The sequence below is a fragment of the Ursus americanus genome, chromosome 22 (genome assembly GCF_024610735.1).
Source record: "Ursus americanus isolate L20-20 chromosome 22, mUrsAme1.1.p, whole genome shotgun sequence".
NCBI lineage: Eukaryota > Metazoa > Chordata > Mammalia > Carnivora > Ursidae > Ursus > Ursus americanus.
Window position 1 is genome coordinate 27,405,998 of NC_142148.1, and position 27,865 is coordinate 27,433,862.

The following is a 27,865-nucleotide window of genomic DNA, read 5'->3' on the forward strand; positions in this document are numbered from 1 at the left end:
AAGCAGGCACGCGTTCAGGGCAGTATGCTTATAGACACACATCCCACGTGTCAAAGACAAATCTAGGTCCAAAACAATATTAACAAAACTTGTTTATTCATAAACTTGCAGCAAGAGAACCCTTCTGCCATCACCCTGCAGGGGTTCAAAGGTGTCAGGGAGTACATTTCATTGAGCAAAAAGGAAACGCTGTCTCAGTGAAAACCATTCCACAAGGTTAGGATTAGTGGAGTGAGGGAGACTCATGGGTCTTCCAATACATTTGGCCATCCTTGGTTAGCGGCAAGGGGGCAAGTGAGCAGTTTGGGGACATTTCAAAAGAGGAAAGGGCGGAGGGTTTTCTCTGGCCAGCCATTTCCTGGAACAAGTCGGGGGTCGACAGGATGCTTACTTGTAGTCAAACGGTCATCATGGTTAATGGTTAATGGGGGAGGGGTGGCTGCTTTCCTACAGAAAGTTTCTCATATGATCATTACATTTAAAATAATTATAATTTTAGAGTTGAACTTTGACCCACCACCCATGGTCCCCACCCCAAGTCCATTCAATGAATGGAAAACCATAGAAACCGTGTCATTTGGTGTTTAAGCCTTAGTCAGCAATGGTCAGAAGCAGAATCAGAAGTTTTCCTGAATCCTACGACTGTGAATACAACCACCATGCTTCTCAAAAATAAAACAAGGAGAACAATGAAAATACAGTCAGTAGAAACATAAACCAGTTCTAGCCAGGCCCAAGGATACCCTTGCTTCTTTAATAGAACCTGACCCTGTTATGGGGCTCAAGGGCTCTGGGCTTCAGGGGTGCCTAAGCCCCTCCCCAGTACTGGGAGAGTCCTCGATTGGTTCAAACCAGTCAGTTCTCCACAGATTCAGTCTCGCTAGTGAACATAAGGGAAAAGTGGGTGGGTGGGGGGGCATCTGGAAAAGAAAGTTTGAGGTTTTTTTTAATAGCCCATAGAAGTGGTATTTTCTGCGGCAGGACATGGGTCAGGTTTGTTTTCCATGTGTGAGAAAAAGGTTCATACAACTTGGCAATGTGAATTGAAAGTCAAAATCTCTTTTGACCCTACAATCCCGCTTCTAGTATGTTATCCTATAGAATCAGGGTATTTAGGAAAGAAAAAAATTAACACATGCAAAGACGTATTGGCTTTTTGTTCTAATAAAAGCAAAGAATTGGCATTCCCCAAGTATCCAACTACAGGGCATCAGGAAACACTGTGAAAGACTTTGAAACAGGTCCCCCTGTCCCACTGGGACTGTTTTATCTAGCCCCCACACACTTTAAGCTACTTTATAATGATGTAAACTGAGGGAAACACATCATGTAGGTGATTCGTGTCCATACATATGCAAACTGCACCCTGTAAAGTCCTAAATGTAACTGATTATTACTCTGTGGATATTGGCTAATTTTGCCAGTTATATATCTACCAAGCAAATTTTTCAGCATTCTTACTGAGCTAATTATATATATATATATTTTTAAAGATTTTATTTATTTATGTGACAGAGAGACAGCCAGCGAGAGAGGGAACACAGCAGGGGGAGTGGGAGAGGAAGAAGCAGGCTCATAGCGGAGGAGCCTGATGTGGGACTCGATCCCGGAACGCCGGGATCACGCCCTGAGCCGAAGGCAGACGCTTTAACGACTGCGCTACCCAGGCGCCCCAATGAGCTAATTATATTTTTATTTGTTCTTTGGATTCTCCTTTGAACCAATTAAAACATCTTACTTGTTCTCTCATTAATGAACAAGTTAAATAAAATCTTTAACGTGTTCGCTTTGTATTTGAGTCACGATTTTACTTTCTAAAAAAAGAAAAATTATCCTTTAGCAAGGTGGTTAAGTAAATTTCGTACATTCATTTGATCTTACTTATAGCCCTCTTCAACATAGTTATAAAGACCATCCAGCAGGGCGCCTGCGTGGCGCAGTCAGTTAAGCAGTGGACTCTTCGTTTTGGCTCAGGTTGTGATCTCGGGGTTGTGGGATCGAGCCCTGTGTCAGGCTCCAGGCTCAGTGTGCAGTCTGCTGGGTATTCTCTCTGCTCTCCCTCTGCCCCTCCCGCTTGTGCTCTCTCTCTAAAATGAATAAATAAATCTTAAAAAACAAACAAAAAACTGTTACACATTAAAACTAAGAGAGGGGCTCCTGGCTGGCTCAGGAGGTAGGGCATGTAACTCTTGATCTCATGGTTGTGAGTTTGAGCCCCATGATGGATGTAAAGATCATCCCCAGTACTAAAATCTTTTTTTTGAAGATTTTATTTATTTATTTGAGTGACAGAGACAGAGTGTGTGCACGAGCGAGCAGGGGGAGGGGCAGGGGGAGAATCTTAAGTGGGCTCTGCGCTCTGCGTGGAGCCCGATGCAGGGCTCGATCCCAGGACCCTGAGCTGAAATCAAGAGTCAGATGCTTAGGGGCGCCTGGATGGCTCAGTCATTGTAAGCGTCTGCCTTCGGTTCAGGTCATGGTCCCAGGGTCCTGGGATCAAGCCCCACATCGGGCTTCCTGCTCAGCAGGAAGCCTGCTTCTCCCTCTCCCACTCCCCCTGCTGGTGTTCCCTCTCTCACTGTGTCTCTCTCTGTCCAATAAATAAATAAAATCTTAAAAAAAAAAAAAAAAGGGTCAGATGCTTAGCCAACTGAGCCATCCAGGTGCCCCTTAAAAATATTTAAAAAAAAAATTTTTTTTTAATTAAAGAGAAACAAAGGCTCCCTATTAGTTTCCTCTTCTTGCTGTAACAAACTACCACAAAGTTAGTGGCTTAAAAACAATACACATTTATCATCTTAGTTCTGGAGGTTAGAAGTCCAAAATGGGTCTCGTCGGGCTAAAACCAAAGTGTTAGCCAGGCTGGTTCCTTCCAGAGGCCCCAGAGGAGAAATATTTCCTTGTGTTTTCCAGTTTCTAGAGGCCACGACAGCTCTTGGCTTCTAGTCCCTTCTTCCATCCTCAAAGCCAGCAAGCAAGGCATCTTCAGATGTTTTTCCCCTGACTCCTAAGGACTCTCGTGATTATACTGGACCTACCTACCCATATAATTCATGGTAATCTCCCCACTTCAGGGTCCATAGCATAATCACATCTGCAAAGTCCCTTCACCTTGTAACCTAGTCACAGTCCTGCCTAACTTGAAGTTCAGTGAGAACGGCATCCCTGTGTTTCTGCGTGAAGGTATCACACTGAGTGCTGAATGCAAGAGCACCCAGTACAGGGTCTCATTTAGATTTAATTCAGAAGTAACAGGCAATACACAGGAGGAAAATAAAACGATTGTTGCCTGTGGGGGTAGAGTGGGGACTGAGAAAGGGCATAAAGGAATTTTCTGAGATGGTGGTCATAGTCTGTATCTTGACAGTGTTGTCGGGTACAAGAGTATAAACAAATACGAAATTGTAATAAGTATTTAGAGGGAATGGTAGTGATGTCTGCCATTCTGAAATGTGATATAAAAGGATGGATTCATAGAGGGATGGATAAATATGTGATAAATAGGTACAGAAACATGTTATGGTAGAATCTAGGTGTTGGGTATACAAGTGTTCACTATAAAAATCTTTCATTCACTGACAATTTTTATAAGGGAATTTTGGAAAAAACAAGCTATGACCCTGAAATATTGCTCCAGTGACTTAAAGTAATACATAGGGATGGACTGTGTTCCGACAGGTACAGGAGTATTACTGATAGTCTCCATCCCAAGGGAGGAGGGGAGTATTGCTAGCACACACACAGGGTGGGGACCAGAGAAGCTACTGGAATCAACTAGCCTGCCCACATGACAAAGAACTTCTACACCAATGTCACCAAGGAACACCGATTTAAAACCCCAATCATCCCTTCGTAACCCTCCACCAATTTGCTGCAGCACATCTCCAACTGGGTGGTGACTCATTTCCTGAGAGCTGGTTGCATCTCCCACCTCTTGGTAACTCCAGAGAACCCAGCAGAACGCTCTACCCAGAACACATATTCAAAAAAACTCTGACGATGGGCGAGGAGGGGAGGGAGGGGCTCCCTGATGATTCCTTCACCAGTGAAGATGCAAACCGACCAGCCCCCAACCCCCCAGAGGGGCCAACAGGGAAGGGTGCTCCTGCTGCAGTTCTTTTGCCAAGACACAGTCTCCAATACGAGAGCCCCCCTGGCACAGCCCCGACCCCACCCCCCTGTACCGAATGGCCCAGGAGGCACCTGAAAGTAATCACTATCACACAGAGCTGAGAAAAGCCAGCATAAAGCACTTTTATTGCAATAATAAAACTTGAAACTCATACGTAGTGCGGGGAGGTCAGGGTCGGGGGGGTAGGCGGCAATAATTTCTCTCACCAAATCACTACACAGGACAGCAAAGGGGTGAGAGGGGTAGGAGGAAAAGCCAGGAAACTCTGATATCAGCAGGGGGAGCCGAACATCAAAAACCAGGAGACGCTGTAGCTGTGACGACCAGCATCGTTTTCTCAAGACAACACTCAAGGGTTTGTCGTGATGGCTGGGCTCTCATCGGGTGTTCAGTGTCTACAAACAGCACCTTCGATTTAAACTTTTGATTAAAGTTCTTAAAATTTGGGAAGTGGAGCTTGGATAGCTATGAGATTACAAAAGTCCTGAAGAACCGTTAGAAAAACCACAGGATGGGGGGGTGGGGGGGAAGCCAGGCCACGAAGAAGGCTTCGGAGGTCCCTGCTGGCCTGGGGACGGATACCTGTAGTGTCCAACGTCGCAGTGAGAACGATCTGCTTTCAAAAGGCAGAGGGTTTAAGGGGAGGCTGGGGCGGGGGCAGTGGAGGCAAAGGCTCTCCCCCTCCCCACTTCAGTTTTAGGTAGGGCTTTTAATTCAACCCAAGGGCATCTCTCACCTGGGAGAGTAATTCGGCCCTCGACAGCGCCTCGAATCTGCTATGGCTTTGCAGCGCAGCAGCAAGAATGTTTAATATATAATAGATAAAAATTTCATCCAAAAAAAATAAAATAAAATAAAGATTCTTGCATCCCCCCCCCCACACCAATTCCTATTCTAAGGTTAGCCCCTTACTTGTGCTGTTAATACTTGACTAATACTTAAGTGGAAACCTAGATCCAAAAGACTGAAACTGAACCTTCACCCCAAAACAAAAACGAAATAAAATGAGTAACTTGAGGTTTATGGCATATAGTTCAGGTCAACACACATCCGAGGAGAAAGGGAAAGAGCAAAGCCAGGTGACAGAACACATTCAGTCGGGGTCGATGTTTATACAAAGAGTGTAGTGGAACATCAGGAAAAGCTCCATACGGACTTGCGCGGGCGCGTCTGGAGGCGCCACACCCCTCCATGGCGCATCTGTCGGGAACAGAAAGTCCATCAGTTCCAGCAACACGGCGCTCCACGTGCGCGGCGGGGACAGACACGGGCTGTCTGCCACACCACGCCCCTTCCCCAGGAGCTGCAAGGTCCCACCTGGAAGAAGCCACTTCTGCTCCTGCTGGGGAGAGCCTGCTGGGCTCGAGCTGGCTTCCCAGGCGAGCAGTTTCCTTCTTGCCTAAATTGGTAGTGGGTTTTTTTCACCTAAGGTTACATCTACCTTGCTGAGGAGAGCAGTGACGGCACAGTTCCCCATTATCAGTGGGTCTCCCAACTTGGCTGCGTAAAGCAATCACTTGGGGGCTTTAAAAACTTGCCATACTTGGGCTCCCACTCCCAGTAATTGTGGTTAACTGTCCAAGGTGTGACCGGGGCATCAGGAGAGTCTTCGAATAGGCTTCCTACGTGACTTTCGTGTGCGCGGCACTAAGTTGGTACAAACCTCAGGTTGAAGAGATTTAGAAAGTGTCTGTGGTCTTTACTCATTTACTCAAACCCTCAACTTTCTAGGTCTGCCCTTGGGCTTTCCTTTAAGACCTGTGCGAGGAGTTTTGAGGTGTTCTTCAGCGGCGTGGTGGGAGGCTTAGGCCAGGGTGACTCGTAGCCCTCTCTCCCTTCCTTTTTACAGAACGCCTGTACCCAAATCAGGATAATTCCAAGGCTCCCTTCAAATACTTTTATGTCCAGAGGCTTCAGATCTTAAAGAACAGGAAAGAGGGTTTGGACTAGGTGTAGACCTTTCAGCAAAGAGGCTCTGTAAAATGTCAAGAGTTCCCTCCTGGTAAGAATGACAAGTAGAGAAGCAAGGGTCATCAAACCTGACCTACGCATGTAGAGCTCAAACCACAGAGAATGAAAATAGCTAAGAATTTAAAAAGCCCTTGTACTTAAAGAAGCCCACAGCAGGACAGGGTTAGACCAGAAGCAACAGGCTGGCAGCCACCTGTGACGGCTTTCAAACAAAAGCATTCTCATCCAGCCCCTGGTTGTGGTCCTCTGGTTCCAGGGCCAGAAGGCAGGCAAACCTAGAGGTCTGGGGCCAAGTGGAAAGAAGATGGCAGCATTTGTGTGTTTTATGATTCTGATACCCACATGAAAAGTTATGAGCCATTAAAGACACTGAGTTTGGTTTCCTAGAGATGAGGGTAAAAGGAAGGAAAGCAAGTCCAGGAAGGGGAAGCAGGAGAGAGGTTCTGGTCTTTGTCTGCCACTGCCTGGAAGTGACCTCAATCTTTCTCTCCAGACCTCAGTTCCCTTACCTGTTACACAGCAAGGCTGATCAACCCCTCAGATCCCTTCTTAGGACTGACAGCACCTCTACACTTCACAAGCACCCCCTGGCCTCACCTTTCCAGCCACGGAAAGTAAGCGGGCCTGTGTGCTCCAGTGTCCCGGGCTTGACCCTAAGGCAGCCGGCCCAGGTGACAGTGCCTCTCTTACACCCTCTAACAGGCAGTGGCCTCACTCTACGTGGCAAGGGGGCTGCATGCACTAGGACGGGGTGAGCAGTCCTCAACAGTCTTGCTTCTGAAGAACTAAAATGCTGGCATTCTAAATGTGGCCACATTTCCGGTTCCCAACTCAGTTTTAGTTTCTAAGTTAAATATAAAAACATCTTTCATTTAAGCAGCTACTATCAGCTGCCCCATCCCAAAGAGTTTGTTGGAGAACATATGCCATCCCTTTCCACAGGGTAACCAACTTCCGCATTCAAGATGTACACTAATAATTAAAACCGAAATGTTACCCAATAGAGCAAGAATGTAGGGGGAAAAAAACCCGTGGCATTTTTGGTTCTGTTACCCACCAAGCACTGGGTGTAACATGGGAAGTACAAAGGTAGGAAAAGGCCCTTCAGCATTCAATTCCTTACCCAAGAATGGGGAGCTCAGGGAGGAGGCCATTCCTGTCATTCCAGTTTCAGAAGCTCCACGTCAAAGACGAGAGTGGCATTTGGCGGGATGATGCCTGGGTGCCCAGTAGCACCGTAGGCATAGTCTGGGGAGATGGTCAGTTTGGCTCTCTGACCCACACTCATCTGTGAAAAGAACAAAAAGAAAGACTCAAGCAAACACACTCCCCAACTGTCTCTGTTAAGAAGCAGGGCTGTTTATCGGGGTGTCCCTTAGCCAGCATCACGGAACTCGAACATGCCAGTGACCGTGTGGCTGCCTGGGGGCCAGGACCTCCCGGTGCAGAACATGGAGGCTGGCCGTCGGGCTGCACGATCCCTGCGTCTGGCGCTGAGAGGCCCAATGGAAGACGACATGCACCTCTCAGTGCAGGCCTCACTGACCTGACTCTGGGCAGCCAGCACTGTGCCCGTGCCGCCCCTTGGGCCTTCGGTGGCCTGTCACTCAAAGCACTTGTTAAGTGGCATCTACGTTCTTAAAAAAGGAGCATTTTGACCAAAACTCTGTTTTAAGAGAAAACACACAAAGTAATATTTGGGGTAGTCTACTTTTCTGTACTTTCTATATTTTATACTTAACACTCATATAGAAAAACTTCAAAAAGGACATGATTTTACAAAGTAGCATGTATAGTAGGCTACCATTTGTGTGGAAAAGAAAAGGAAATATTTATATATTTGCACCTTGCCTAGATAAACAGAAAATACCTTTGGAAGGACACAAATAATACCAGCATTCTCCCACCGGAAGAACAGAGTACGGTGGCCAGGGTGGAGGCAAGTTTTTCACTTTGTAATACAGTTTGCACTTTTCCATTTCCAAGTCAAATACATAAATAAGTGTCAATATATATTTTCTGAACGGCGAGCAGGCTCTCCGCTGTCTGTGGTCCTGTCAGCATTCTGCTCAGCCTCCCGGTGTGCGCTCCTGGCTCCCTGACCCAGCCCCAGAGACAGCGACTGAGATGGAGCCGCAGGCTGCGCTCACACTCCAACACGACTCCCAACCCGTGCTCCTCACATCTCCTTTCAGAAACCGGGACGTGCTGGCCCAGGGTGGTAAAGGGCAGTTAAAAGCATATGGCTTAATCTCATGAAATTCAAAACAGTCACATCCTTTTACTCAGCAATTCCACTTCCAGAATCTTCTGCTAACAACCCAAATGCCCGTTTCAAGGAGGGGTTTCGCAGGCACACTGGCCCCGTGCGTCAGCCACTAAAAGGACACAGTGGCCTTAAATGCACTAACACGGAAAGACGGCCGAGACACAGAGGGGAAAAAAGCAAGCGGCCCAAACAGTACCTGTGGCAGGACTGCGGACTTATAAGCAGGTAAGAGCAAGACAACAACAATATCAAAAGAAAGGGAAAGGGGGCGCAAGACAACCCCTCCCTTCTTCCTGTGCTTCTAACCCACTCAAAGAAATACCCTGTGGAGTTTCAAAGATGCGCTGTGCAGGTCTCAAACCACCCAGACTTTTCACAAGTGACAGGCCTGTGACTGACCCCCAAGCACACTGGGTCCAGGGGGAGACTTGGCATCTCCTGAACACTGGTCAGGCCTCGCCAAGCCTGGGATGTAAAATAGGCTGATAACACGATCTCGGTGGCAGCCACGGCTCTTGGAACACAACACAGTTATTGTCCCACTGCCGGAACAGCCACAGAAGATGGTTGTGGTGTGGACAGTGGTTGGCACGGTCGTGGGAGATGAGCTACAGACCCAGAGCCAGCCAGACGCAGGCAGTGGGGACCGAGGTCTCCAAAGGGAAGCGAACCAAAAGATCCTCTCGTTCTTGCACTGCCAACCCTCTACCCTGCAGGGACAGAAATCGAGACACTTGGGAGTGGGATGGCTTCAAGTTTCTGCAAGTTGAGCAGCTCACTTGGAGATAAATCGGTGATGGTTTATAGAGGAAGTAGAGCAACATGTATTCTGGAAAAGGGAAAGACACTCCACTTTCTCTCCACTTTGGTTATATCTCAATTCTCTTCGGTGAGAGGGAAACAGACTAATTACCCATCACGCAAGGCTGACTATAAAGCTCCCTGTGTCTCAGGACGCTGGAACCTGGTTAGGGCTGGGAAAAAAACCTGCTGGGCTTGATGGAAGGCTAGAAGCCAACTGAAATCTGGCACCCCTGGGGTCCCCTGTTGTCCACTGGGAACAAAAGCTGTTTACACAAATGGGGAGGGAGGGCTGAGGAAACAGACTCAAGACAAACAAAATGACCCTCTCCATGACTATGACCTCTCAGAAGGGGTCTGACACAACATGGCCAATAATAAGACAAATGCAAATTAAAACCACACCAAGATAACATTTTTCACTCATTGTATGGTCCTGAATCCAAAAGCTGAATGACATACTGCTGGCGGGGCTGGGAGAAGACAGGCACCCTCACACAGCCCGCTGGTGGCGACTCAGTGTAATCCCTACGGATGGCGACTTGGCAATATGTCAAAATACAGTGCGCAGAGCCAGTGAACTACTCACCCCTCCTGAGAATCTGCCTGTGGCAACACGGACACAAATGTAAAATTAAGTCCACACGAGATTAATCACTGTAGCAATGTTCATAATAGAAAATACTGGAAATGACCATCAACAGGGTACTGCACTGATCAAATAAATAAAATACACCTCACCTAAGGGAATGTGGGAAGAGAGTTTCCTCTTCTTTTATGTCCGGATAAATAAAGTGTGAAAGATTAAATGAAAAAGCAAAGTGCAGAACACTGTGTGTGTCTACAGCAAAAAAAAAAAAAAAAAAAAAGAAGAAGAAAGAAAAAGTATGTTTTCGTATAATGCTTAAGAAAACTCTACCCCCCCCCCAAAAAAAATTACCATGAGTTGCTAGGGGTGAGGGGACTGGCAAGATGGGGTGGGATGGAAGTGAAATTTTCCACTCACACCTTTTTTTGATTTTTGAACCATACGAATGTCCTACCCATAAGCATCATTTAAAAGGTAGACACTAGGAAACGAAACAAAACAAACGAGAGCATACCTGGGCAACCCCTTCTTCCCAGCCTCGGATCACCTCCTGCTTGCCTAGCATAAACTTAAAGGGCTTGTTTCTGTCCCGGGAGGAATCAAATTTCTTTCCATCTTCAAGCATCCCTGTGAAAAAGGGCAGTTGTAACATGAGCAACAAGGAGTGATGACATGAGGCGAGTCAGAAGCCGGCAGTAGAGTGCCCATCCCGGACGCCGGTGCTGAAGGGCCTGGCGGGGCTGCCGGAGGCCTGAGGAAGTGCGGTGTCCAGGGAGGATTTCCTGTGTCCTCAGTGGGCCTCTACAGAGTTGGGATAGTCCCTCTGCCCTGGGGCTATGAATGTTCTTCCCGACTCCAAGCAGTGAGCTGACCACCAGCGGCAGTCACCTGTTACCCTGGTCTGAGAATGGGGAGGTGTCCACGCTCCCGACATCAATTTCCAGCATGCTCCCAGACTAACAGTAACTGTGGGCCCTTCAGGCATATGCTAGGGCTGGCAGTCATATGCAGTCCAGAAGCAAGAGGCCTTCCTCAGTTCACCCATCCCCTTTTACAGAAACGTGGTAGTGTCAGAACCGAACTGAACTGGAGGACACTAGTTGGTGTCAGAGACTTGGAGAAGTGGCGACAGAGAAGACACTGAGAACCTCTCAGCGGGGAACTCCTGACAACGCCAGCAGAACTGTGGGGCAGGGCTCCCACTCGGAGTCAGGGACTTTCCTACATAAATCTACTCCCTCCTCCCCCAGCACTGTCCCCATTTCACAGAGGAAGGAAGTGACGCAGAGGGAAGTGAAGCAACCTGCCGAAGTAGTAAAGCTAGACGATAAATCCAAAAGTCATGTTCGAATGACTCCAGTGTCCCAGAAGCCAGACAAACCACAGTGGCAGCCTCTACCAAAAGGGGGACTTGCGGAGATGGAGATGCCAGAGGGTGAGCGGCACACGAACAGACACCTGCCACTCCTCGTTCACAAAGGACCATCGCAGTGGTTTCTCTGGCAGCCAGAGTCAGCCAATGAGATAGCCGTCACTGCAGTCCTGAACTTCAAGCCACCATCCCAGACTGGAAGGGGTTAGCCAATTTTCGACATAGAACTAACACAGAGCAGATTTCACGGGAGTCCGCGGGTGGGTGCCCACTATGGCTCTAGGTATCACTCGGAAGACCCAGCAAAACACAGAATTCTGTTGGGTTCGGATGTTTGTAGAGGAGGAGGGAAATCCTAACATAAACCCCAATGTAAAAAACAATGTCAACGCTTGTAAGTGGGATGGGGAAGCAGAGATCAATTGAGAGCTTTATCAGAGCCACCAGACTAGCCGAACTTTGACGAAATAGGAAATGGGCAGTGGCAGGGACCGGAACTGCTGTCCTAACAGAGCAGGAAGGCAGACAGATGTCCTGACAGAGTGGGTGCTGACGCCGCCTGAAGTCTGGAGCCGGGGGCTGAGGACCGAGAGGCAGACAGGAGGGTGGCAATCCACCCCTGCGCCAAGTCAGTGCAGAGCCAGGAACTGGTGCCCCAGAACTAGCAAGCTGGGGTGTACTTGGACCCCATCTCTTCACCAGAATACAATCATGGCCTGATAAAAGAAATGACAAATGGCAGGACTTGAGTAGCTTCCTATAAATGATCAGCTGGGAGAAAAACAGGTGTCCGCCCTCCACAACTCTCATGGTAGTCCATCCCCTACGAGCTGTACTGTATACACTGAACCCAACCTACTTGAACCCTGCATTAAGGGTGAGAGTAGGCAATGAGCAGTCCGGATTCTCAGAATCCTTTCTTGTACCACGCAGAGAGCCTTTCCATCCACCCACCCGGGGCCTGCTTAAAACAAAAATATGGAAACCAACTCTAAGGCTTAGTTAACCTACAAATGGTCAGAGTCAGTGGGTAGTGGGGCCTGGCTCTAGCAAAAGGCAAAAACAAAAAAGCACCAAATAAAACACAAAACAAAACCCCTACCATAAAAAGAGAGTAGAGACAGAGAAGCAACACAGACAATAGCTAAAATGTAGTTTTTAAGACACTGGACACAGCAATAAGGGAGAGTGATCCCTGAGGGGAAACTAACAAGGCAAGCCCAATGCCTGCCCAGCTTACACCCTTGGTCGTTTCCAGGGAGAGGGACCTGGATGGAGCTCAAGGCAGCTGAGTCCAAAGGACATAAACCAGGAAGGAGAGAGGTGTAGAGTGAAATCCTGGATATTTGCAGAGGGTCCCTCTTGAGTATTCAGCAGAATACTAATCAGCGCGTGTGTTTGAGGAAACTACTTAAGGCAAGGAAAAGAACTCTCCAAAATTAGAAGGAACAGTGCCCAGCGCTTACACAGAGCTGGGATCAGTGACTGTTCCACTATGCCTAGAGAAAATCCTGGTTTATGAGGGCACTGGGTAGGATACCCAGATCTCATCTCAGTAGTGGGGAATAATCAGCCCTAAACTGAACACTGCTCCAGACCCACCTAACAAATCATAAAAGCAAGACCCAAAAGGATCAAACTGTTTCCAAATAACTTAAGTGCTTCCCAGGACAAAGCTCAAGAAGATTTATAGGAATAAAAATATCCAGCACCCCAAAAGGTAAAATTCACCATGTCAAGCACCCAAAATTACCAAGCATGCAAGCAGGAGGGAAGACACGACCCATAATGAGGAGACTAATCAATCAACTGAAACTACCCCAAAACTGACAGAGACGTAAGGACGGTAAAATTCAAACCAAACTTCCAGACACGAAAACCACATTGGGCTGGAACAACTGGACACCCACAGACAAAAAGTAAAAACTTGGACCTATACTTTACATCATAATCAAGTATCAACCCAGAATGGATAACAGACCTAAATGCAAACAAACCTATAAAACTTCTAGAAGACAACACAGGGAAATAATCTCTGTGCCCGTGGGTTAGTCACAATCTCTGTGCCTGTGGGTTAGGCAAAGATTTCTTAGATATGAGGCCAAAAAGCACAATCCATAAAAGGATAAACTGAACTTCATCAAAACTAAAAACTTCTGCACTTTGAAAAATACTTTTAAGAGAATGAAAACTCAAGCCATAGACTGGGATAAAATCTTTGCAAAGCACATATCTGAAAAAGAACTTGCGACCAGAATATATAAAGAGCTCTCAAAACTCAACAGTAAGAAAACAAACAGCTCAATTAAAAAAGGGCAAAAGATCTGAACAGATACTTCACTGAAAAAAAATACACAAGTGGCAAGTAAGCACGTGAAAAGATGCTTACCGTGATTAGTCATTATAAGAACGCATATTAAAAGCACTAGGAGATACAACTACTACTTACTAGGATGAGTACCACTAAGAAGACTGATCATATCACGCACTGGTAAGGGTGTGGAGGAACTGGAATTCTTACATACTGCTGACGGGAATATAAAATGGAACGACCACTCTGGAAAGAGAACAGGTTGGCCATCTAAGTTAAACATATACCTCCCATATGACCTGACCATTCTACTTATCCTGGATAAATACCCAGGAGAAACGACAGCCACGCAGAAAGACTAACACACTGATGTTCACAGCAGGCTCACTTGGAAAAGCCAAAAACTGGAACAACCCAAACATCTGCCAACTGGTGAATGGATACACAAGTACATGCATACAACAGGAAACTACTCAGCAATAAAAAAGAATGAACCTCTGATAACACGGAACAACATAATGATCTCGAAATAATTATGCTGAGCAAAAGAAGCCAGACACGGGTCTATACACGGTACAACTCAACGTATATGCAATTTTAGAAAACACAAACTCTGCTGACAGAAAAGCAGGCCATAGGTTGTTGGGGATAGAAACAGGAGGTTTCAAAGGATAACAAAGAGACATATCAAAACTTACGAAATTGGACCCATTAAACATGAGCGGTTTACTGGATGTGGGTTATGCCTCTACAAAACTGGGGTTTTTTTTAAAGTGAAAAAAGTGAGATTCACTAAAATCCTACATGCATTTCCCTCCTACAGCCAACCTGGCAGTGGGTGGTGAGGAACCTCCTGTCAAGGGAGGGGGCAAGTAAAGCAGGCGGCCCAGCACGTCTCAGCCGCGGCTCCCGTCTGAACTCTGGACATCTGTGTGCCAGGACCTGGAGCCCTTGAACAGCAAAACCACCTGCCAAGCCAGTGCCATCATTTCCTAGAGAAAGCACACTCTGATCAGAGAAGGCAACTGAGGTTAAGCTCAGACACGACAGCTGATACTCGACGCTCCAGAGGCCACTCTTAGCAAAACCCATCACCAGCATGGCCCTCTATTTGCAGCACTGACGGTGCCTCACGACCTGCAGACAGCCTGGGACAGCTCCGTATTCTCCATTTCGAGAATGACTGTTTTGTCTCTCCTGACTGAACACAGCTTGAGGTCACAGACCTGGCCTCAGAGTCCTACGTCCCTGCGGCAGTCAGCTCAACCCCTGGCACCTGCCATGCTGGCCGCCCGCATGCCTGCTGTTAAGACTGGCTTCGCCTGCACGATTCTTAAGAACCAGCAGGACAAGCATGAGGCTTCCATATTTAGACCTCTTCCCTGGATGGTAGGGAAGAATCTGGGGGCTAATCCCAGAATGACAATTTTTACTTCTGGCACCTTTAAATTACTCATCAGTGAGAAAAAAATGTGAAAACTTGGGGGTCTCTGGCTAAAAGCACAAGGACCATGAAAGGAGCAAAAGCTATGGTTGCATGAGGGACCGTGAAGCAGCCTCTGGCTGCGAGACTGCTGATGTCACCTTCATCTGAGCTGCCTCCCAAAACGATTCAGCTGTTCTTTTGGGGAAGAACCAGACTCAAATCCTTGGAGAGGGAGGAGGGCTTGAAAAAAAAAAAAGATGTGGAGAAGAATCTCAAGTTCACCTCCCCCACAGCAGCGTGCTCGTTCCTGCCGCTTGCCTGTGTCAGGGTGTGCTCGCTCAGAAGGAACCAGCAAAGGCAGACCTGGCCAGCGGCTGCTGAGCAAAGTGCCCTTCGACTACGCTCCTGGTACTTGGCCCAAGTCACAGAAGGATGGTGAAGACCCAAGGCCACGATCTGGAGACTCAAGAGGACCACGGGGTTATTATTTCACTAATAACGCAACAGTGTGTCATGGAAGGTAGAGCCCCCCGGGACCCTCTCCAGGGTGGGGAGGGTGACCGCAGAAGGACCTGTAGTGAGGGCTTCACACCTGTGGCACTTAAAGCTCATGACTCACAGTGTGGTTTTCAGTTGCTGACGGAATCTTTGCAGGTGGTTTTCACAGGCAGCATTTTATAGGGTTCAAACTACAGAGAGTCTTAAAATTAAAAACAAAAAGCCCAAACCTAAACCCAACAACGACGACAACAAAACAGAACATCCCACACTCCAAAACTGCCAAACAAAATAAAGCTCCTTCCATTTACAGATGGAAGAGGGAGAAAGGACTTCTGCTTTCAACTCAACAGGGATTTTCTTAAGTACAAAAGTACAATGGTTGATGGGGTGCCCGGGTGGCTCAGTCAGTTGGGCGTCTGCCTTCAGCTCAGGTCATGATCCAGGGTCCTGGGATCGAGCCCTGCACTGGGCTCCCTGCTCAGCAGGGGGGGGGGGGGATAAATATATATAAAATATATATTGTCAAATAAATATATAAAAAACTTTTTAAAAAGTACAACGGTTGAATGGAAGAGGGGGAACAAAAGTGAAAGCCGCCAATTTTTCTGCAGATTTGCATTTGAAGTCGCTTGGAACATTCCCACATGGGTGTACTGATCCAGGTGCAAATGGGCATACTGACCCAGGCTTGGCTGTTGCCCTTCCTCCTCACTGTATACAGAAGCTCCCTCAACCGCCTGTTACCTAACTGCCTCGCCAAAGACTCCCACAGCCTGCACAGCCTCAGCACAGCAAAGGAGCCTTCAGTCCCCAGTCTCTAGTCACCCCCAATTCTTCTTCCCCACATGCATTTTATGCTTACCAAGGGCCAGTCAGCTATGTTTACTCTCAGACTCATTGATGTCAGTTACATTTACTGAGTACAGAAAACATAAATAGTATGTAAAGAAATGAAAAATGAGTGTGACAGAAAAAGTGGTCCTAGCTGACCCTTTGGAAAGACAACAAAGGCAAGTCACAAAAAATACTGCTAGTGAGTAAGTGTGTGTGTTGAGACTAATGTATGTTTGAAGAAAGAAATCTTAAAAATCTAGAAAGCTTTCTGGGGTGCCTGGGTAGCTCAGCTGGTTGAGGTTGGACTCAATTTCGGCTCAGGTCATGGTCTTAAGAGTCCTGGGATTGAGTCCCACGTTGGGCTCCATGCTCAGCAGGGAGTCTACTTGCGGATTTTCTCTCTTTCTCCCTCTGCCTCTCCCTCCTCTCTCTCTCTCTCTCAAATAAACAAATCTTTAAAAAAAATCTAGAAAGGTTTGGCACTGATATGACCTCACAATAGTCTTTACTGTTTTGACTTTAAAAGAATACAAAATTAGATTTTTGCAAGAACTTTCATGGGAAACTCTACCAAAAGAGCCCTCCTAAAAGAAAGACATGAGCCTTCAGCAAATGATTTATGTTTGGATTTGAAATAAAATGAAATCAAATGTTTAGAGAAGCCATGTCACTTTCATGATCAGCTATCCACTTGTCCCCATCCTGTGGTAGCTAAGATGTATGAATCCAAAGCTTATGTCTTCACTCCATTTCCAGGCCTCTGTGGTTGCACTCCCTGGGCAACCTTCCTGAATTGGGAGTTCTGAGAACCCCATGCATGTGGTATGATCAAAGGTCAAGTGCCTACCCAAAGAGGGAGCCAGCTTCCTCCTCCCCATCACACAAACCCAGTGCAAGAACATATCCCGTCTCTTATCTGGAAATGCTCCCAACCTTTTGCTAAATCTTTTTCGATTCTACGACCAAAAGTGTATTTTCTTTCTTTCTTTTTTTTTTTTTTTTTAAGATTTTATTTACTCGTTTGACAGAGACAGCCAGCGAGAGAGGGAACACAAGCAGGGGGAGTGGGAGAGGAAGAAGCAGGCTCCCAGCAGAGTGGGAACACAAGCAGGGGGAGTGGGAGAGGAAGAAGCAGGCTCCCAGCAGAGCAGCAAGCCCGATGCGGGGCTCAATCCCAGGACCCTGGAATCACGCCTTGAGCTGAAGGCAGATGCTTAACGACTGAGCCACCCAGGCGCCCCACAAAAGTGTATTTTCACAGGAGGTCCCATGACGGGAAGAACACACAGGATCCCAGACCACGAACCAAAATGCATGACCTTGTGGGCATGCCTTTCCATTTCCCACTTTATCACAATACAAATAGGAGGACTGGCACATTGTATGTCATGGGGCTGGGGCAGGGCGGGGGGGAGATGCACAGAAGGAAAACAATACTTAACAGTGGCTATTTGGTAATGGTAGAAATATGCGTGATCTTTAGCTTTTCTTTTTTTTCTGTTTTCCAGAAAACACAGAGGCGGGAAGCTGTGGGGTATAACGGGTAAAGGCATGAGTTCTGGGGCATGGCTCCAGATGATTATAATAATCCCCTCCCTGGTGTCCCTGCTTCTGCCCTCTTTCTCCTCCGGTTTAAACCTGGCGTGGCAGCTAGAAGGACATTCTTCTAAAATACAAGTCAGACCCTATTACTCCTCTGCTCCAGACCCTTGCGTGGCTCCCCATCTTACTCAGAACAGAATCCAAAGTCCTACAAATGGCCTACGACGTCCTGCCACCCCACGCTGGCATCCGGCTGACTTCATCTCTGATGACTCTCACACTTCTCCACTCCAAGAACAGTTTCCTTCTGTTCTCTATAGACACCAGGGACACTCCCACCCAAGAGCCTTTGTCCCTATTGTTCCCTCTGCCCGAAATGCTCTTACCAGACAGTCACACGGACTACTCCCTTACCTCCTTCAGGTCTTGTCTCAAATGCTAATTTCTCACTGAAGTCATCCTGGGTCTATCTAAAATCTCAACCTTCTCCTGTCCCCTCCTTCGCACTTACTAGCTAATGTACAATGTATTTTTGCTTATCAATAGTATTTGTTATCTGTCTTTCCTACTACAGTGTAAGATCTACAAGGACAGGGACTGTCCTCTTATGTCTTCTTCATTCCTATATTCTTAGTGCTTAGAACTGTGCCTTGCACAAAACAGATGGTCAGTAAGTACTTGTAGAAAAAGCAAAGGCACCCTTTCCCCCTCCAGGCCTTTGCACACACTTGGCCAGCTCCTTCCTCCTGCCAGCCTGAGCCATACACGTCCAAGACCACGTACACTTCTACTGCAGGTGTGGACTGCTCAAGGCACTTCTCTTGTAAAAGTAGGCACAGGAGAAGGCACTCCCTTAAGGTAAGCACCTCAAGGGCAAGGCCAAGGCTTTCCTCAGCTCCTAACACATTTGTTGAATGACTAAAGGAAGGGCCTGGAGTGCTGACCTGTGTGTAGCAGGTGTGAGAGGAAGTAACCACAATTTTATTTATCCACAGGGATGGGGCAAAGTCCAAAATGTCATTTTCTCATTCTTATTCTAACTTAAAGGAAACAGAAATATTATACCAAACATAACAGGAATGTGGGCCCTGTCCACCTCTGCTGGAGTCCTAAATGACCTGAGTGACTCCATGCCAGGAACTGATGGGGAGAGACCCTGGAGACTACCACCAGCGTGGGTCTGGTCTCCTGAGGCCTGCAGTCCGCTGGGGAAAGAGTGGGGGCAACTGTACACAGCCTGACTGTGAGGCAGGCCACAAAGGACATGGACCGGCCCTCTGCTGGAGAATCAGAGGTGCATGTCATCTGCACGTGTGAAGAACCACTTTAGCCAAGGGTCAGTCAGGGGAGACTCACTGAGGGGTGCCCTGTAAGCTGTGATGGATAAGAGCCTGCCTGTGGGGGGGAGGGGTGGCAGTGGTGGCACCTAAGCGCAGGGCCAGAGAGCTCCCTGGGCGGGACGGGCTTGGGGGTCAGGAACTGAAGGCAGGCCAGGGTGGTCTGAGCTCCTGGGAGGGGAGGAATAAAGGCAATGAGAGCAGAGACGGCAGCACCCAGGAGCGGGATTATTTCCCTCCCCCTTCCTCCTCCTCAGTGTCTTTGCACTGCTAGAATTTATCTGGCCAAAGTTAAAGGGAACCGAGGGAAGGAATACAAGGACTCAGGTGAGTTCTTCAGTACGTAAAAGGACAGGAGAGGAAAAAGAGAAATAAAAATAAACAAACATCACCCTGAGCACCAACGGGAGAACCCGATAGTACACGCTTGAGTTATCCAAAATACCCCTGGCCTTTTCCAGGAGAAATAGCAGGTGACAATACTATTTTTAGAGAAAATCCCAAGGCAGACAAGTGATCCCTACTTTCAGATACAATGAACCCATGAGCGCTTCATAAAATCAGTTTGTTTTTAAGTAGGTTCCATACTCAACATGGGACTTGAACTCACGACCCCCAAGATTAAGAGTCGCACGCTCTACTGCCAGGAGCCCCACAGAATCAGGTTTTAACCACCAAAAACATTCAAGTTAAAAAGCCTAGGGATGAACGGGTAAATTTTATGGTACATAAATTATACCCAATAAAGCTGTTAATGGGGAAAAACAGTCTATGAGACCCACTGAAAGGAATCAGAACTCTCTGGAGAGATGACTGCGGCCAGGACCAGAGTAGGGGAACCAAGGGAAGTGATTAAGGAATAAGGGGAGCAAGCATATCAAAAAGGTACTGGAGGAAGCCCAAAGGGGCTCCGACTGGCCAAATCTGGGACAATGTGAATATCAAAAAGAATAATGAGTATCAATGATTTTAAACCCTGAAGAAATTTGAGTCCACAGTATACTAAGAACAACAAAAAAATTAGTCGATGGGGGCGGGGGAGTCATTCGTCGCCACTGGGGAAGATGACAAAACCAATTCCTCACTTTAAAATTTGATAATTAAAGGAAAAGAATTAAGCTTTACCCTATTTTATAGAACGGCAGCTGACAAATGCAGAAGGGAGAAAGGAATTCTAAAACTGCCACTCCGTAAATGCCAATGAAATGGTGTCTTCCGGCAAGAATTATCAGTGGCGTCAATGCCAGAGGTGGAGGACGGATGAGGACCAGGCACGGGCAGGAGGCCCAAGAACCCCACAGATTGCTTGCTTACCGCAAAGGGGAAAGTGTCTCTTCACAGAAAAGATCAAATTCGGCATCACAAACAGGGACGGTCCCCAAGATCTGAAGCACACGTCATCACGTAGGAAGCGCTGGAAGACGGCCCCGGGCGGGAGCGGGAGTCCAACACCCCTGGGAGCAAGCCAGGGGACAGGCGGAGGGGACTCAGAAAGCTAACAAGCCTGCTGTCTTGGAAAACCCGGGGTCATTAAGGAAAAAACCAGTGTGAGGACTCTTAGAGGTTGATAGTAGACACAATACCCAACTGCATGAGTAAACCTTAAAAGAATTCTGGTTTCCAAAAAATAACCACTTTAATGACATCTGGGGTGGTTTCGAGATGAATTGGACTTCAAGTACTCCTAAATTATTTTAAGTTTTCTTAGACGTGACCAGCAGGAGGATAAGGAGATCATGCTCACTTTTAAGAGTACGCTTGCGTATTCCGAGGTGAAGCGTCATGCTGTCTACAGCCGAAGTGACTCAGGAGCAGCCCAGAGACCATGCACACATCCGCGTCTATTCCGTGCCAACCATCATAGAATCTAGGTCGTGGGCACAGGGCTATCTGACTTTTCTCTATGTCTGAAAACTTCACAAGTAAGAGTTACACACACACACTGAGGGCTCCGGGGCCCTCAGTGCATTTAAGCCAAGCGAACCTTCTGCTCTTACCCGTGCAAGGAGAGAGCAGGGCACCTGCGAGACGGTGTAAGTTGGTAATCACAATCCCACAGGAAAGAAAAGAATGATTCCACAGCGAGGTCTATTTCCAAAACGTTAAAACCCCATTAGGGTCAGGAAACTTGAGGAGAAAAAGAACGGACACCCTCGACGGCAGTAACCCTGGTGGGGGCACAGTGTAATGCGCAGGCTTGCGGAGTCGCTGTGTTGCACACCCGAAACCAATGAAATGTCCGTCAGCTATACTTCAACTAACAACAAAAAAAAAGGACTGGCACCTCGACTTACACAGCCAGGCTGGTATAGCCCAACCCTGCCTCTCCCGTGCCCACCAAGAAACAAGGGAAGGGAAACAAACGCTAACAACCTCCCTCAGTACGTACAATTAGCAGATCGGCTGCAACTTTCTTAGCCAATATGTTCTATTCTGTGAGTAATGTGTAGGCCTGCTTGAACGTGAACCCTCACTCAGACCCGTCTCTCTTATCAGTGCCTACTTCTCTACGAGTAAAGGAGTGCAGGCTGGAGTCTTGGCCCCAACCCTGTCCTGCGTGAGTCTGGACCACTCCAGAAGCTGAGTGCTGACACCTCTCTCCCACTCCAGGCATCTCAGGCGGTGCTGGCTGGCCGAAGGACGGGCGGGGATACATCACCCAGTACCTGGGACACAGGCAGCCCCGTGAACGTACTCACCCCCAGCAGGCGGTTACTCCCATTTACAGATGGCACACAGAAGCCGCCTCACTCAGAGAGAAAGCCAATGCTTTTCTAGCAACCTACAAGGCTCCACCATCGCCTCCTTCTCCCACTGCTTTCCTCTCCCACCATCCAGTCCAGCCACACTGGTCTCCTTGATGTTCCCCAAACACAGCAAGCATGCCCCAGCCTCAGGTCCTCTGCCTGGAAGACTCTTCCCCTGGGCAGCCACACTGCTGGCTCCCCAACCTCCTTTGGATAAGTATTAAAATGACATTTTGTCACAGGCCTTTGCCAACCACCCTCACCAAAAGCAGCAACCTCCTCCCCATGCCTGCACTCTGCGGTCACCTCTCCACAGCGCTTCTTGCCACCTGACGTTTACACCTGCAAGCCACAGGCCTCGTCACCCCGGGGAAGCCCCGCCAGATCAAGTCTTTGCCCGTGTAGTTCACTGGCCGTGTCCCTAGTGCCTGGCTTGCTGCTGCTGCTCGATAAACACCTGCTGTAGGAAGGAAAAGGGTCCTGGTGCAGCGCTGCCTGAACAGTGACAGCCTCTCTGACTGAAGGCACCGCAGGGCGGGCGTGGGACCGGACCCATCTAAGGAGCCTCTCCTGGGGGTGAGCCTTCCTCCCACCATCAGATCAGCCAAGAAACACTCAGCCGGGGGTTGGATGGAATAAAGCAGACAGGAGAGGGGAAGCAGAAGTTAAAGAAAAGCAAAAGGCTGGAGACGGGCCTGTAGAAGAACGGCCACCTCAGCTGCCCTCCAAGTGGACCTTCTGAGGAGGTAGGGCTGAGGGACCTCTGGTTTTTCTCATTTAGAAGCCAGGCTACTGACAACTTAAACCCAATCCCAAGGATGAGATGTCAACTACTTTTTAAGAGGATAAAAAAAAGAATTCCTTCAATCCACTTGAAGTTGCTCTGACAATGGCAGGCATGTAGCCTGCTGATATGAGCAAAAGGGACATAAGCCTAGCTGTGTGTCAGGACAAGCTCAACAGTAAAGAAGACGAAGCTACCGGACGCAAGAAGGGAGCTGTGAGAATCCACTTGATCCTGAAGGCACATACTTGGCAGGTTATCCTTCCACCTCCTTCCTCCCACCTCAATGCCTGTCATGCTACTAGGAGGTGCTTGGCTGGTGACAGCAAAGTTTTCATTTTCCCTTCTGGCACCACAAACAGGTGATGCAGGCCTTTCTTTGAAGCCATGAGCGTGCCGTGCTCTGCTAGAGGCCACAGAAGGCACCAGAGGGAGCCTTGAGAGTGGCCTCAAGGCTATGACTGGCAGCCACCAGCAGCACTTAAAATGTCCATGTGGTCAAAGTCAGTCTGTGCTATGCATATCTCCAGTGGCTGAGAGGGGATTTTGGCTACCCTCCTTCCACGGCTGTTTCTTTGGACCTACCCCCAGAATCAGCAGCAGCCGACACCAGGCCAGAGCAGGCTGCATCAACAGTGTCTGCCTGACCCGAACCTGGGTCAATCACATTCTCCCTCCTAGGAAGTGTAATCATTGGAGTCACACAGCCAAGCAATGTGAGAAACTGGGCATGGGGGTGGAAGGGCACGCAGGGGACTTCCAACATCCACCACTTGGAAAGGCAGAGAAAAAGAAATCTGACAAGGGAACACTGACGCAGCCAGGCAGAGAAAAACAGGGACGAAAACTAGGAGTGTTATGAGAATTTCTTCTCCCTTCTTGAGGTCCAGTGGGCTTCTTGCCTTTGAAGACCCTCAAGTCCTTATGGTACTCCCCCACCCCCATCACGTTCCCTCAAGATGAATTCTGTTCCCACAGGCTTGAAAGCCTTTGCTGCTACAGATGAAATCTCAAAGCGCCTACCCATTCCTCTCACGCCCCCACAGGTCTCAAACAGGTTCTTCCTGGGAGGCTGGTGGCAAAGACCCACAGGAACAAAGCCGCCTGCCCAAGAACAGCCTATTCTGTGAGCAAGAGGCAGAGCTGGCTTCTCACTAAGGCGCCTTTGTAGAGCTTATCAAAAATGAAATGAAAAAGAGAGCTTTTGTCCCAATGCACGCCAGGGTCCTGCTGCTGTTCTGGGAACGTGTGGGTGGGTGCCACCCTCAAGGAAAACACAGACTTGGAGAAGAGGCACTGGGAGCCCTGATGGTGTTCTGGGTCCCACGACCATCTGTTCTCTTAGGAAAGGCTCCAGACATGCTGTGTGGGGACGTTTCACCAAAAGGCACAGCGAAACACGGTTCTGCCTACATGCTGTGGATCCAATCCTGCCATCAGCACCAGAAGACGGGTGAGCCGAGCATGAGGGGCACAGACTTGGGAGTCAGACAGAGCCAATTATCGTAACGTGGCTACTTATCAAATGGGGGTGAGAAAAGTCACCTCATCACCTGGGTCCCAGTGTCTGCCCCAGTTGGCTGTGGGAACTGAATGAACTGCCCACTCACCCCAGCACTGTAAAAGGCTATGCTTACTCTTTTCACTCCCCTGATCAAAAGCAACCAAACGGACAAGCTTTCCTCCATTAGAGCCCCTAGGCTCAGGTGCTGACCATCGCCTACAGAGACAGCCATTTAAAATGTCAGAAGCACTTTCCAGTTTCATTTCACAGGCACGAGAAAGTTCCCTATGAAGATGGGTTTCAATACTTCCTCCTTGGGTAGCCTTTTAAAAGGTTCTAGTTCTTCACTCCCTCCATCCCCTGCCCCCATTTCTGCCCCTGGAGAAGGGCCAGAGAAACAAAACAGCCAAGTAAGTAAAAGGGCATGGGAAGGGAGATGTTAGGTGCCTTTCTCCTCTTTCCCTATGAAAATCATTTCCCTTAACAGGGGGCTCCCCCCATAATCTGGGAGAGAAGGGCAGAGCTCATCCCTGAGCAGCTTAGTCCTAACTGCCTACAGCCTACTACCCAGGAGGAGGAGGAGAAAGAGGAAAAGGGAGGGAAGGAGAAGAAACAGAGGAAGGGGGAGGAGGAACAGAGGAAAGGGTGGGAAGGGGGAGAAAGGGGAAGGAGGAGGGGGAGGGAAGGTTATTCATATCAACAACTGTGGCTACACCAATCACCGCCCCCCCTCCAGCGCACAGCCACGGAGTCTCCGCCTGCTCAGCCTCCACCCCCTCCCCAATACAACCCAGGAGGACCTTGTAAGGGCATGGAGTAAAAGATGGTCTCAAGGCATCCACTCTGAAGTCTGAATTCTGGCAGAAGGTCTACAATCTCCTTTGGCTTGCATTACTGTTCGTTACTCAAACTGGGCCTCAGTTTCTTTCTCTTTAAAATGGGGAGGAGAAAGTCTCTACTCCTAGGAGGGTTGGGGGTGGGGGGCTAAATTACATGTTCAGTCAGCCTGGGCCGTCGCTGCCACTGAGGCTTGGATTTTTAAGTGGCTCAAAAGTAAGAAGAGGAAAAAGAACTGCGGACCTAGCTCCTCCAAGACCAGGCTGAGCCAAAGCAGCACCTTAGGAACCCGGCCGTTTCTCCAGCCGCGAGGGAGGGACGAATCCCGACTTCGGAAGAGGAAGCTCCGAAGACTGGAAATTACCTCGCCCTGCTTATCTCCATCCAAGGGAGGGCCGGAAGGGGACGCAGGGTGTCACCCGGGACACAGAAATGGTATAAATTCTTTCTGATGGTCCCTGGCCAGGGCGCTGCCCGTTCCGGAACCTGTGACCTTGCGCCAGCAACTTCACCTCCCCAAGCCTAAGTTTCCCCATCTGTGAATTGGGCATAGGACTGCTCTGGAAGCGCGAAAGCGCCGGCTCAGACCGTCCCGGGTTTGGCAGGCCAGAGGTCGCCCCCTCGGGGGCGCTGCCACCGCCCAGGCCTCCGCCTTGGGCCACGCGGGCTCCACCGCCGCCACGCCCCGGGCCTTTGCCCCCAGGCCGCCGTGGCCCGCCGCCCCGAGCCGAGACCCCCACCCCCACCCCGCAAGCCCGCCGACTCACCCGTGTAGTGCACCACGCAGGTCTGGCCGCGCTTCGGGAAGGTGCGCCCTGAGGAGACAGACAGACAGACAGACAGACGGGAGCGGTGAGCGGATGCGCGCGGCGGCGGGGGTACTTCGGGCCCGCCAAGCGCGCCTACTCACCGTCTCCGGGAGAGATGGTCTCCACCTGCACTCCCATGGCGGTGGCGGCGGCGGCGGCGGCGGCGGCGGGGGACGCTGGGCGCGCGGGCGGGCGGGCGGCGCGGCAGGCGGCGTGGACCGACAGCAAACCTGGCGGCGCTTCCCCGGCTCTGCCTCGGCCCTTGGAGCCTCGCCTGCGCACGCGCGCGCCCCCGCACGCCCCGCCCTGCGTGCGCGCCCCACACGGCGCGCACGTCCCCGCAGCCCGGGCCGCGGGCTGGAGGACCGGAAGCCCGGCGGCCCCGAAACCTCCGGATGCAGCCGTCTGGAGCGCCGTCCTGCTTCCCCCACCCTTCCTTTCCCGGCCGGGCCGGCGTCTCTTTCCCCAAGTTCCCGCATCTGGGAAATGGGAGTAATGACTGGGGGTCGGCCGCTTACTGGCTGGGTGACTTTGAGCAGGTTCACGCTTTGAAGTACACACTTGCGTAAAAAGGATGGTTGTGGGAGGTCAGCGCATGTGTGCGTTCACGTTAGCGTTCACCAAATGGTTCAAGATTCTGAGCTCTGCTTTTCTTCGTTGGAAGAGGAGGAGTCGGTATTTACACTGCCCTGCATGAAACCTGTCATGTCATGTCGGGATTTCACCCGTTCGTTCGTTCGTTCGTTCGTTCGTTCATTCATTCATTCATTCATTCATTCATTGCTTACATACTTGGGTTCTTATTGAGCGCCTACCATATGCGGTGCACTGTGCTAGGTGCTGGGGAAGCAACAGTGAAGGAGACAGAGTCAGTCCCTGACCTCTCAGAATTTACAGTCTGGTGCGGGAGACACCATCAAATTACCGCAGAGATAAATGTGAAGTTTCAAATTGGTTAGAACTGAGTGGTACATGGCGTTATGCTCTGAGGCGCGTGTAACAGAGATGCCTAACTTAGTCGGGTGTGTGGAATGCTTCCCTGAGGTAGCCAGGTTTAGCCAAGGTCTGAAGGAGTTGACCCGCTGTGTGTATGTCGGGGTAGAAGGAGCACGCAGAGGTACTGTGGCCCCAGGGAACATTGTGACACAGCGCACGATCGGAGGGAGGCAGCTGTGGATAACCCTTCTCTGGGGCTTCCTGTATGTGCTCCTGAGATATTTTAAACATCACCGCAAAGTTCTTTGACACTCTTCCCATCATGTATGTCCCCTTCCCTAGAATCTCAGGAAGAGGGACGCCTGGGTGGCTCAGTGGGTTCAGCGCCTGCCTTTGGCTCGGGTCATGATCCCAGGGTCGTGGGATCGAGTCCTGCATCAGAGCCCGCTTCTCCTTCTGCCTGCTGCTCCCCTTGCTTGTGTGCTCTTTCTCTCTCTGAAAAAAAAGAAGAAGAAAAAGAAGAATCATCTCCGGAAACTTGTGACAGCTTTCGCGACTTTTGTATTATTTCGGATACGGGCTATAACAGAAACCAAAGTAACAGTGGCTGAAAGGAGACCAAAGTTGTCTCTCGTAACAGTCCAGAGGCAGGTAGGGCAGGCAGTTCGGCTTGGCAGGCTGATCCTTCTACTTGGGCCTCTCCATCCCTGGGATCCTACTCTCATATGCATGACCCAAACTGGCTCTCCAGAATGTTTGCATCCCAACCAGTGGAAAGGGGGAAAGGTGGAATGTGAGGGCATATCCCCCCTCCTTGTAAGTGCATGAGCTAGAAGTTGCATGCATCTCTTCCCCTCACACCCATTGGCTGTTACTTAGTTGTGTGGCCAAATTGAGCTGCATAGGAAGCTGGGATATATAGTCTTCATTCTGGATGTCCCTGTGCCCAACTAAAAATAGGGTTTCTGTGCCTACAGAGGAAGGGAAGAATGGATATTAAGATACAAAATTAGGGGTACCTGGGTGGCTCAGTCGGTTAAGCACCAACTCTTGATCTCAGCTCAGATCTTGATCTCCGGGTCATGAGTTCAAGTCCCGTGTTGGGTTCCACCTACATAAAAAAAAAAAAAAGACAAAATTAAAAAGGGAGAGCTCACCAGTGG

The 27,865-nt window shown here is 49.2% G+C and overlaps 1 protein-coding gene across 1 annotated transcript; it reads right to left on the minus strand.

Annotated features, from left to right (window-relative positions):
* Window positions 1–4,230: 4,230 nt before the first annotated feature.
* Window positions 4,231–26,037, minus strand: FKBP1A (FKBP prolyl isomerase 1A). Its single transcript, XM_045807720.2, has 5 exons — window positions 25,868–26,037; window positions 25,725–25,772; window positions 10,277–10,389; window positions 7,227–7,391; window positions 4,231–5,332 (listed from the first exon to the last, which is right to left on the minus strand). Exons 1-4 carry the CDS (start codon window positions 25,902–25,904, stop codon window positions 7,263–7,265), a joined length of 327 nt encoding a protein of 108 aa, XP_045663676.1. The 5' UTR covers window positions 25,905–26,037; the 3' UTR covers window positions 4,231–5,332; window positions 7,227–7,262.
* Window positions 26,038–27,865: the final 1,828 nt, after the last annotated feature.

What these genes read in the sequence shown, in the direction of transcription:
- FKBP1A (XM_045807720.2), bottom strand. Translation starts at nt 25,904, where the DNA reads ATGGGAGTGCAGGTGGAGACCATCTCTCCCGGAGACG. An exon ending in GACCATCTCTCCCGGAGACG is followed by an intron (nt 25,773 to 25,867) that starts GTGAGTAGGCGC and finishes CTGTCTCCTCAG; the next exon opens with GGCGCACCTTCCCGAAGCGC. An exon ending in CTGCGTGGTGCACTACACGG is followed by an intron (nt 10,390 to 25,724) that starts GTGAGTCGGCGG and finishes CCTTTTTCACAG; the next exon opens with GGATGCTTGAAGATGGAAAG.